Below are 12,128 nucleotides of genomic sequence, written 5' to 3' on the forward strand. Positions count from 1 at the left end.
TCGCATTTTATGTTGCATAGTTCACATGATTTATTTCATGATTATGTTTAATGTATAAATTCTATTAAGTCCAGAACATATGTATTTGTTCATGATTATAGTGTCGTCAGCACAGTGAAATATAATCATGATTATATGTTCAAAAGTTTAATTCCCATGATTTTTCAGTTCACTGGTTTAGACTGGCATGATAATCTGCAATAGGTATACTTACACATTGGATAAGTGTTATGTCATTTCTAGGGTATTGGCAAAGTTTACCAGTATCGGATGTATGGAGTATACATTGGAAGGGACCGATATTGATCTTAGATAAGATATCATAAACTTACCGTTATATCTTTCTAAGTCAATATCAATGGTTGATCTTAGGTCTATGGATCTCAATCCTGACATGGTTAGGTTCGATCTCAAGAGTGTTATTTGTGTTCTTTGGTTTGTTAGTTAAGCCTACATTTTAGTCTGGGTGATACGTACATTTTAGGAACATGATAGTACAATTGAGTGGGAGCGCTAATCATAGATATGGAATCTATTGCTTCTATTTGGACATAGAAGTGAAACGATGATCTCCTTCGAGCTTGGCTGAATAGAGATAAATGATTGAGGCCTCATCTCAGTAATCATATTAGTTTACTGAAGTATCATTTATAGGTTCCTAAGTGTTTAAGGATAAAATACATTGAAGGGTAGAACGGTAAATTTATCTCTATTCAGTGTAGATCATCTATAGAGGATCCTTGACTATTAAGATTGTAACAATGGATAATCATAACGTATCTATATCGTGGTACATATAGAGCGTTCTATATAACTGAGAGTGTATTCAATTCTAAATCTATAGTGGAACAAGGCGGAATTAATAAGTTGAGAATTTACTTGGTGAATTCTAGACTGCTTATTGAGAGCTCAGTTATATAGGCCCATGGTCCCCTCACTAGTTGAGATAATACTGCTTGCAGACTCAGTTCATTGATTTTAGTTAATCAATTATAATTCTAAAATTAGACTATGTCTTATTTATGAATTTTCACTAAGCAAGGGCTTAATTGTGAAGAAAAGAGGTTTTGGGGTCAATTTGTTAATTAAGAGACTTTGTATGGTCTAATTAATAAATTACATAAATGACAATTTTATTTAGTAATTAATTATAATTATTAAATAAATAGTTTTGACATTTATAGGTTTGAATTGTAAAATATGGTATTATTGAAAAGAAGAATAAGTGGTTGAAATAAAGTGGCAAAAATCTTACTAGAGTTTGGCCCTTTGAAGTGTACGACCAACGAGTGATTTTTTGCCCAATATTTTATTCTTTTTTAATCCATATAATTCAACCCTAAGCTCTAGTTGAAACACTATAAGAGGAACATGATACTCTCACTCATCCAACTTTTGTCAACTTGCCTATTCAACCAAACCTAGATAAGAGAGTTCCTTCCTTTGTGTTTTTTTTTTCACCTCCTTCATTGTTCTTCACCTATCCGAACCTTGAGTGATGAGTGCCATGCCCACACATAGCAAGTCAAGTACTCAATGATAGTGAGTAAGACGGTGGTAACCAAACTCGAAGGAGAGAAAGAGATCCAAGTTCAGATCTTCATAATGCTCTGTTACAGAAAGGAGTCAAGGGCTAGAGATCTTGAACGGAAGGAGTCATTATATTCCGCTGCAATCAATGTAAGGTTTTCTTAAACCCTTATGTATTTATTTTATTGTTTTGAAGAATTTATATTTAGGATGTTAATCAACATACTTGTTAGTAAATCTAGATCCTAGTAAAATATTCCCAACAGAGGATACAATCATTCAGACTATATGGGATAAAATAACGGTAACATTCTATTTTTTTTTTATATATATAATAGATCAAACCAAATCATTACACAAAAAATACAATATATATGACTAGTGTTTTTTTAGACCAAGTTTGAGTTGCCAACTAAAAATCCTATGTTCGCGGATTACGCCACCAAATTAATGTCAAAAGGATTACATGATTGGAGAGCAGATATGAAGAAGGCATAGAAGGAGAATATTCAAAAATATGGGGAGGAAGAAGCGACCAGGAAATCATGTCCAGATATGGTGACACCGGAAGTGTGGGCAGAGGTTATCACATACTAGAAAGACCCAAAACAACATGTATAAATTGAAAGTTGTAATATATAATTTCTATTTACTTAATATTTTTTTTCTCAATTTGCTAACAACAAATATACGTTAAATTACAAGCAAGAGCTGAACAAAATATAAAAAACCGAGGACAGATGAAGGTTTAAGGTGGATGGGGATCTAAGACCATAATTGGTCACATTGTGAGCGGGGTATGATATTTTCAACATAGTAATATTTTGTTAATAAGCAATTTTTGATAATATTCTTCTAATTTTCAATTTTGTTTAAAAATAGGCTGATCCCCAGATGGGGGAACTTCCCAGTGCTGTGGATACTTTTATAAAGTTCCACTGCAAGGACAACAAATGACGCGATGAGCACACACAACAACTGCATGTAAGTAATTTTATATTTTTTTAATAAATCATTTTTATATTTTAATTTCTATTTAACTTTAACAGTTTCATGAAATTTTTTGCAGGCCAAAATGGTTGAGATTCGTGAAACTCAACGAGAACCAACCAATGTCCCGCGCCAGTACAATGTCGACCCCACCCAATTTCCTACATATATGCATGTTATGACACAGGTGTTGTGTGAGCGGTCACACCACCTGAGAGAACTTGGCCAATTGCCAAGACTTAAGACGAGGGCAAAAAGAGAAACTCCCAGGGCAGGTCCCTCTGGGCAGCCCACTGTCACTCAAGAGGAATATGAGGCACTGAAGCGGAGAGTGGAAGAGCAAAAAGCACGGAACGAGTGGCAACAACAGATGATGATGAATCAAGATAAAATCATGAGTGCGTTCCAACAACAAATGATCCAATTGGCCAACGTCGTTTCAGGATTTAACATGCCCAAGATGCCTCCGATTCTACCGATTCCACCATTTTAGTCTCCTGGCCATGCTGCTGGGTCCTCCTCACAGTTTGCCCATCCCGGTGATGACGACAATGCTGCTGTTGATTTGTAGTTTTTTTTAGTCTGTAGTGTACATAATATTACTATTTATGAACTAAAAATACTTTTATTGAGTTTATGACGTTTAATGTAGTTTTGTAATTACAATATAAATTTCGATTTTGTAATATATTTATTATTATTTCTATTTTAAATTTAAATTTAATTATATTATAAATTTTAATTTTTTTTAAAAATACTTTTGCCGGGAGTACAAATGCGCCGGCAAAAGGGTTTAATATTTTAAATATTAAATGTTTTGCCGGCGGGTAACTCGCCGAAAAAAGTATTTATTTTTTTATTATTAAATACTATTGCCTACGAGTTGATGCGTCGGCAAAGAGTCGGTGCCAAATTCGTGCCAATTCTTTTGCCAGCGCATTAACTCGCCGGCAAAAGCTCGTCACTAGGACCTCAGCTGGCAGCCCTATTGTCGGTAAATAAATTTGCCGCTGTAAAGTCTTTTGCTGGCGCACTTACTAAGGTCGCCGACAAAAGTTGATATGTCGATGAGCCATTGCCAGCACCCTTTGCCAGCAAAAAAAGTCGCCAGAAAAGCCTTGCCGGCAAAAAAAGTCGCCGGCAAAACTTTGCCAACAAGTTTAGTCGCCGGTAAATTTTTTTTTCTTGTAGTGTTAGGATAAAGTTATAATAATTGATTATTTAATCAATTATTATTTAAATTATTATTTTGTTAATTTTGAGAATATTTTACTAAATTAGTGAAAATTATTTCAGAAAGAGATAGTAAAAGTTTAATTATTAATTAAACATTTGTTAAAAATTAATAAAAGTATAAAAATTATGTTTTTATTTAGACAATTATGTTGATATAATTATTTAATTAAAATTAGTATTTAAATTATCTTGATATATTATTTTATTATTTTATTGATTTATTAAATGTATCGATGATTAAATAACTGTGATTATATTATTATTCTTTTATATTAATGAGTGGTCTTAATTTTACTATTAGTATTTTCTTTATAGATATAGCAGTTATATTCTATTATTTTTAAATATGTATTTTGTAATATAAAATAAAGATTATTTATAAAAGTTATTTTCTACAAGGATCAAAGTGTAATCTTTAACTATTACATATTTACTACGGTCTAAGGTTCGAGTTCTGACACAATTAGTATCAATTACAACATTCGACCAAGCCTTTCCCATTATCCAACTTAACACATCCTTAATCCCATTGATCACAACCACATCTGGTTGCACAATACCAGTCATTGCACGCTGAGCCAAAACACCATAACCATAAGTTTCTTCTGCTGGTCCTTTTGTCTTGATCATATTATTAACAAGTTTAGACCATTGCTCCCCACTTTGAGTATCTCCTACAAGTTTATCTTCATCATATTATTATCAGGCTTTGATCAAGAATTGTCCGACCCGAAAGAACCACATAAGTAGATGAACGAACATGTTGGAGCCATAAAAGATCATTCCTTGCCCCCCAAATAGCCCATGCCACCATCATTGCCTTCTCCAACATTAAAGTCTTATTTTAAAGCCTACTAAGGGTTCGTTTGGTACCAATATTGTATTGGATAGTATTATATTAAATTATATTTTATGTAAAATTATATAAATACTTAAATATATAATATTTTAGTATAAATTAAATTTTAACATATTATTATATAAAAATATAATATATAATCAATTCAATATAATACGATTTAATACGACTATAGTACATAACAAAAAAAAATAAATAAAAATAGAAGATAATGTTCAAATCTTACTTTATATTCATAAACTTAATGGTGATCACTTGGAGAAGCGTGTTTTGAAACACAAATCAAAATTTATTTTGCGAATATATTAGTTATTGTATAAATTTATAAAAAATAGTTCAATATAATTTGAACGGTAATTATTTATTTAAAATCTTAAATGAAATACACTATAGTGTGGCGTAGACAGTTTTATGAAGACTTAAATATATTATTTTAAAAAACTAGTAGAATATAACTTAACAAAAATTTTACAATAATTTATAGGGTGATTCTACAATACACTCCTTTAAAAGGGATGTATTGATGCACCCCTACCTGTTTCGGCATCTAGAAAAAATGTTTAGTCTAATTTTTTTTTTCATATTCATTATTAAATTAGTTAGATTAGTTAATGCTTTGTTATTGTGTCTGACCATTCTGTTAATAGGTTGGTAATCTGTTATTAACTAACTAATTGGTTAGTTAATCCTCACCAACTTGCTTCTTGTAAACTAAGTGCTATAAAAGCACTTCCTCTGTATTATTTCAATTAATTGAATCTGAGAAATAAAATCAATTCTTTTCTCTCTCGTTTTCTCTCTTGGTTTCTCTCATGGTATCAGAAGACACAACTTCATCCATGGCCAGACCATCTACCAGATCACAAGATGGCATTCTTCCATCAAATCTTGAGCATCACCAGTCCGAGACTCTGCCTGAAGACATCTCTGCTTCGATTCCTCCCTCTTCCGTTGCCCCTCGTCAATCTACAAGGCCTCGATCGCGGCTTGGTCCTGATTCATCTGCTCCTTCTCCCGTCGCACCAGATCCCTCTTCCAGATCCACTCACGATCGAGGCACCATCGACGACGTTTCGAGTCCCTATTTCCTCAGTTCTGGCGATCATCCAGGCCTTGTATTGGTCTCATCCATCCTCAATGGCACTAACTACAAATCATGGAAAAGAGGCATCACCATGGCCCTTGCTGCAAAAAATAAGACAGCCTTCATCAATGGATCACTGCCTCGACCAGCTACTGGTAATCATCTTAATTCTTGGTCTCGAAATTGCTCGGACTAAACAAGACATATCAGTTTCTCAACGCCCTTTCACCCTTCAACTATTGAAGGATACGGGGTACTTAGGAGACAAACCAGCTTCCTCTCCCACGGAGTACAACCTCAAACTCAACAAAGATAAATGGGCTCTCTTACCTGATCCCACTACATACCGAAGCCTCATTGGTAAATTAATTTACCTGACAATCATTAGGCCCGATATCACATATGCAGTTAACCATCTTAGTCAATGTCTGCAACAACCACGAGTTCCTCACCTTAATGCCACTAACATGATCTTACAATACCTAAAGAGCACTCCTGGACAAGGCCTTTTCTTCCCTGCAAACACCTCCCCCACCATTTCAGCATATGCTGAAACCAGTTTATCAGCTTCCAATGTTCAAATATCTTTTTCTGCTGATGCTGATTGGGGCAGTTGCCAATAGGGCTGAACATTTTGAACGGGTTTGACCCGAACCCGAGCAACTCGCCCGAACCCGAACTAGTGAACCCGTAAAAATTTTTTTTTAAAAAAGTTTCGGGCGGGTTGGGTTCAACCCGGTACCCTTCGGGTGGGTTGGCTGGTTGAGATTTTAGGGGTACCGGGTTTCGGGTTGAACCTGCGAACCCGTCCGCCAACCCGGTTTATAAATATATTATATATATTTCTTTTATTACTCTTTATATATATATATAATATGGACTTTAGATTTTTATGGACTATGGATATTGGATATGGATGTATTTTGAAATATTTTAGTTTTCACTTTTATCATGATTCATGAACATGAATATGAAGTTCGATTTGAATCTTTGATAAATAGGTTGTTTGTTTGTCGGTTGGATTGATTATGTATTTTTTTCTTAAATAATAGATACTATGAACAAATTGTTATATTATATATGCTTAATTTAATAAATAAAAAAATAAAAAATAATTATTTGAATAAAAAATTAATTTTTTTTAAAGAGTTGACCGAGTTGACTGAGTTGACCGGGTCAACCCGCCAACCCGCTAAACCCGACCAACCGAAACCCGCCAACCTGTGACCCGCCAACCCGCCAACCCGCCAACCCATGCCCTATTCGGGTCCGGGTTCGGTTTCAATTTTTTGAACCCGAAACCCGCCAACCCGAAACCCGCCAACCCGAAACCCGGTAAACCTGCCCGATGTTCAGCCTTAGTTGCCAAGACACCAGGCGCTCCATATCCGGGTATTGTGTATTCCTTGGGCACTCTCTTGTCTCGTGGAAATAAAAAGAACAACAAGTTGTTTCTCGGTCATCTGCTGAAGCCGAGTACCGTGCTATGGCCAACGCCACTTCCGAAGTAACATGGATCCTTGCCCTCCTCAAAGACCTTGGCATCTCTCCGAAAATTCCAGCCACATTATACTGCGACAACACTGCTGCTATGCATATTAGTGAGAATCCCGTCTATCACGAGCGCACAAAACATGTGGAGATTGACTGCCACTTCATCCGAGAAAAAGTTCAGCAAGGATCCCTCAAGCTGCTTCATGTCTCTTCTCAGCAGAATCTTGCAGACATATTCACCAAAGCATTGCTTCTTTCCTCCTTCTCCAACATTGTATCTAAGTTGGGTGTCATCAATATTTACACTCCAACTTGAGGGGGCTATTACACTGTAATTAGTTAGATTAGTTAATGCTTTGTTATTGTATCTGACCATTCTGTTAACAGGTTGGTAATCTGTTATTAACTAACTAATTGGTTAGTTAATCCTCACCAACTTGCTTCTTGTAAACTAAGTGCTATAAAAGCACTTCCTCTGTATTATTTCAATTAATTGAATCTGAGAAATCAAATCAATTCTTTTCTCTCTCGTTTTCTCTCTTGGTTTCTCTCATTCATGTACGTTATAACTATTTAAGATATCCTACAAAATTTTGAGAAATTCGGAATAATTTACAATATAGAAAACAATATTCAAACAGTCTATTTTACACGCGTATAAAATAAAATAGTCACGCGTGCAACACACTGCTTGAACACAATTTTCGGCATGTTAAACTTTTCTAAATTTCTTAAAATTTTGTAGGATGTCTTAAATAACTATAATTATCATGACGACCATGAGAAAAAATTTGACTAAAAAATTATTTCGGGTACTAAAATAGAAAGAAATGTATCAGTATATCCCTTTTAAAAGTGTGCATATCGAATTTCCGTAATTTATATTATTCAGATAATTTGTTATAACAGCAAAACAAATTCAGGTAGGGTAGCAAAACTTTACAAGATTTATAGTTCTTCCAAAAAAAAAAAAAAAATCCATTTATTGTTTTTTTAGGAGAGACTGAGTATTGATTAATGACTATACAATTTTATAGTGTTATTGGTACTGTGGCATGATCTGTTGGCTAACATATTACGGTGGCTTCAACAAAAACCGCCACGTCATTTAGAATCTTATTCAACATAACAACTTCCCCTGATGCCACGTGTCGCCTACCAAAAGGCGCCGCTGGTAAAAACTCCAAAAATACCAAAACCAAAACCAGTCATTAGGAGAACACTGGTTTTAAGCTCTGGTTTTCCAATTGGACAACCAACACATCTATTTTCTTAATCTGGTATTGATTTTCTTTTGGCAACCATGATCTGGTTTCCACATTTCCATTTTAATTTTTGGGATTCAGATAATCTGGTTTTAATTTTGTATCCAACAAGTATGGTATTATTATAATATGCTTTGGGACCCATTTGACAATTTAGTACAACTTGGATTTTTTTTTATTGCTTTTTAATTGTAAATTAGTCTTTCTACAGTTCTATAAATACCCCTTTTTCCCAACTTTGTTACTCACTACAATCATTTAAGTTAATTGAAGAAAAAAAAACTTTTACTTTCACAGTCATTTTCTGAGAAGAAAAAAAGAAGAAGAAGGAGCCATGTCTAGCACAACTGGGCAGGTCATTAAGTGCAAAGGTCAGTACTTTTATTTATTTATCTGTATTATTCATGGTTTCTCTTATTTCTTCTTGTGATCAATTTTCATTTTTTTTTATTTTTTTATTTACTTGATGATCAATCTAACTATCTTAATGTTGATTTTGCAATCAAATATATTTGTATAATTAGTTGCAGGAATTAATTTCTGTTAGCTCTAATCACTGATTCTGACTCACTGAAAATCTAATTAGTAATTAAAAAAAATTACCACTTTCCCTTTTCTAGATAATACGTCATCCTCTTTTATTATTATTATTATTATTTTTTTTTTAAAAAAAAAAAGATATTGTTTTTTTTTTCGAATGAGAAAAGAATGTTGGAGATCTACACAAATGGCAATCTTCTATTAAGTTAAAGCCTAGATTTTGCAGAAAATTGTCTTGGTATCATGGTACTAGATGTAATATTGCAAATGGTATATAATTTAATATTTTCACTTGTTTTACTTTAATAAAACATAGCTAACTAATTATAATAGTTAGACATGGTGACTCGTAGCAATGCTTCTTTTTTATATTTTTTAATATTAAAATATTAATAATATTGTGTGTGGGGTGAACTATTTCAGCTGCTGTGGCTTGGGAAGCAGGGAAGCCACTGGTAATTGAAGAAGTTGAAGTGGCACCACCACAGGCTAATGAAGTTCGTTTGAAGATCCTCTTTACCTCTCTTTGCCACACTGATGTTTATTTCTGGGAAGCCAAGGTAAATTAAATATACATACATATATATATACATATATATATATTTATTGGTTTTTGAATTCTGAATGACATTTAGATTAAATGGTACTATTCGTATTATAATTCTTAATACAATTTGGTTCTATTTTTGCAGGGTCAAACACCAATGTTTCCTCGGATATTTGGTCACGAGGCAGGAGGGTACGTTACAAAAAATCTCTAAATAAAATGCCAAAGAAATTATCAATTTTCGTACATGTTTTATTTTTAATCATAATGAGTGACTTACTTAATATTTGTTATGCAGAATTGTTGAGAGTGTTGGTGAGGGTGTCACTGAGCTTAAGCCAGGTGACCATGTTCTGCCTGTGTTCACCGGGGAGTGCGGGGATTGCCGCCACTGCAAGTCGACCGAGAGCAACATGTGTGATCTCCTAAGGATCAACACTGACAGAGGTGTTATGCTCAATGATGGGAAGACAAGATTCTCCAAGAATGGTCAGCCCATTTACCATTTTGTTGGGACCTCTACCTTCAGTGAGTACACTGTTGTTCATTCTGGATGTGTTGCCAAGATCAACCCTGCCGCCCCACTCGACAAAGTTTGCGTCCTTAGCTGTGGAATTTGCACAGGTTCGAATCAACATATAGAACGTATTTGAGGCAGGGCCCGGTCCTGCTGTCTGACTGAGTGGGCCCTAGGCGAAGGCCTAGTCTACTTTAGTTCAAGATCGGCCTTGATTAGACAAAGCATGTTTTGATTTGAGTTTTGATAAATTTGGTGTTTTTTCGCTTTGTAGGTCTTGGTGCCACTTTGAATGTTGCTAAGCCAACAAAGGGTTCTAGTGTTGCCATTTTCGGATTGGGTGCTGTTGGTCTTGCTGTAAGTTATTCATATCTTGTTAAATGTTAATTTGGTTTTGTTTAAGGGTTTGTGAGAGTGTCATGATACTAAATTTCCTTTTTCTTTTTAGGCTGCCGAAGGAGCAAGGATTGCTGGCGCTGCAAGGATCATCGGTGTTGATTTGAACTCGAACCGATTCGAAGGAGGTGTGAAGTTGTTAAAGGCTGTTTTTTTTTTTAATAAGTTGTTAAAGGCTGTTGAGTCTGCATTATTATGCATAATTTTCAATTGTTGATTTTGTTATCTATTCTTATTAATTGCAGCCAAAAAGTTTGGAGTCAATGAGTTTGTGAATCCGAAAGATCATAACAAACCAGTTCAAGAGGTCATTGCTGATATGACCGACGGAGGAGTGGACCGGAGTGTGGAATGTACCGGAAGTGTCCAGGCCATGATCTCTGCCTTTGAATGTGTTCATGATGTAATTACTTGACCAAACTTCAAATTCTTATACTGCATTATTACATTGGTTATTGAAAGATTTAACAATTTGTGTTTTTTGTTTTCGGTTAGGGATGGGGTGTTGCTGTTCTAGTTGGTGTGCCAAACAAAGATGATGCATTCAAGACACATCCAGTGAACTTCTTAAACGAGAGGACTCTAAAGGGTACCTTCTACGGTAACTACAAACCCCGCTCCGATCTTCCCGGTGTTGTGGAACAGTACATGAACAAGGTAAACTTCTTTGCTTTGGAATGAATTTTATATACATAACTTGAAGTGGGGTTGAACTAAAATTAGCCAGAAATTGCTTAAACTAGACTTTTGGGGACCATAATTGTATATGGAATTTGTGTGGCTTAGGTGAGCTTTAAATAACTACGAAGCAAAAGAGCCTTTTTTCTTTTAATTCCTTCCAAGGAAACATATGCTATTTTTGGTACATATTTTTATGTTTGGTTTTGATATTTGCAGGAGTTGGAAATAGAGAAATTCATAACTCACACAGTCCCATTCTCTGAGATCAACAAGGCATTTGAGTACATGCTGAAAGGGGAGTCAATCAGGTGCATCATCCGCATGGAAGAGTAGTGTGTTGCTCAGATCAGATGTGTTCCAATGGATCAGATGTTGAGTTGTGTTAATAATCGAAGCCATCAGGGAGTTTTATATGTTCAGCTAAAATAAATAAATAAATGTGTTTATGCACTTTCGAGTTTGTCTTGTCACTTGTGTCAAAAAAAAAAGGTACTCCTTTTACAGTAATAAAATTATGAACTTTTATCTTTTTGTTCTGTTATTACCTTAAAATTTAATAAGGTGTATGGGTTTTTATTTTAAAATTAATTATAGAGAAGTAGTTTATTGATCTTATACATGATATTTAATTTTTATATATTGTCAATGTAGAATTCTCTAACATCCATCTCAAGATTGTGGTTATTTTTATGATTACTAATTTTGCACGACTTGATTGCAAGTAGTTTTTTTGGCTGACAATGGCTCTTTTTGACTCACTATCTTCGAATTACAAGCGGTTCTTTTGGCTCGTCTTTTTAGATTGGTTTTTTTTTTTGGATTTGGATCGGTTACTTATTGGAGTTTAGTTTGATTCTAATACTAAGTTAAGACTATCAGACACCATCTATTTTTCAATTACTATGCTATTGTTTGTTTTAGGTCTAAGTCTTCACGAATTTGTTTTTGAGGCACCATCCCAAAAGGCTTCATTCTAAATTAGAAAGGAC

At 34.4% G+C, this 12,128-nt stretch overlaps 1 protein-coding gene across 1 annotated transcript; it reads left to right on the top strand.

The window, feature by feature from the left end:
• Nucleotides 1–8,260: 8,260 nt before the first annotated feature.
• On the top strand, nt 8,261–11,754 carry LOC115710644 (alcohol dehydrogenase 1). Its single transcript, XM_030639001.2, has 10 exons — nt 8,261–8,473; nt 8,756–8,829; nt 9,422–9,558; nt 9,691–9,737; nt 9,844–10,169; nt 10,337–10,419; nt 10,511–10,586; nt 10,704–10,861; nt 10,954–11,115; nt 11,356–11,754. The coding sequence occupies exons 2-10, from the start codon at nt 8,793–8,795 to the stop codon at nt 11,470–11,472; spliced, it is 1,143 nt and encodes a 380-aa protein (XP_030494861.1). The 5' UTR covers nt 8,261–8,473; nt 8,756–8,792; the 3' UTR covers nt 11,473–11,754.
• The last annotated feature ends 374 nt before the right edge of the window (nt 11,755–12,128 follow it).

Source organism: Cannabis sativa, chromosome X (assembly GCF_029168945.1).
Source record: "Cannabis sativa cultivar Pink pepper isolate KNU-18-1 chromosome X, ASM2916894v1, whole genome shotgun sequence".
NCBI lineage: Eukaryota > Viridiplantae > Streptophyta > Magnoliopsida > Rosales > Cannabaceae > Cannabis > Cannabis sativa.

What these genes read in the sequence shown, in the direction of transcription:
- LOC115710644 (XM_030639001.2), top strand. Translation starts at nt 8,793, where the DNA reads ATGTCTAGCACAACTGGGCAGGTCATTAAGTGCAAAG. An exon ending in TTTGGTCACGAGGCAGGAGG is followed by an intron (nt 9,738 to 9,843) that starts GTACGTTACAAA and finishes TTTGTTATGCAG; the next exon opens with AATTGTTGAGAGTGTTGGTG. An exon ending in TGGGTGCTGTTGGTCTTGCT is followed by an intron (nt 10,420 to 10,510) that starts GTAAGTTATTCA and finishes TTTTCTTTTTAG; the next exon opens with GCTGCCGAAGGAGCAAGGAT.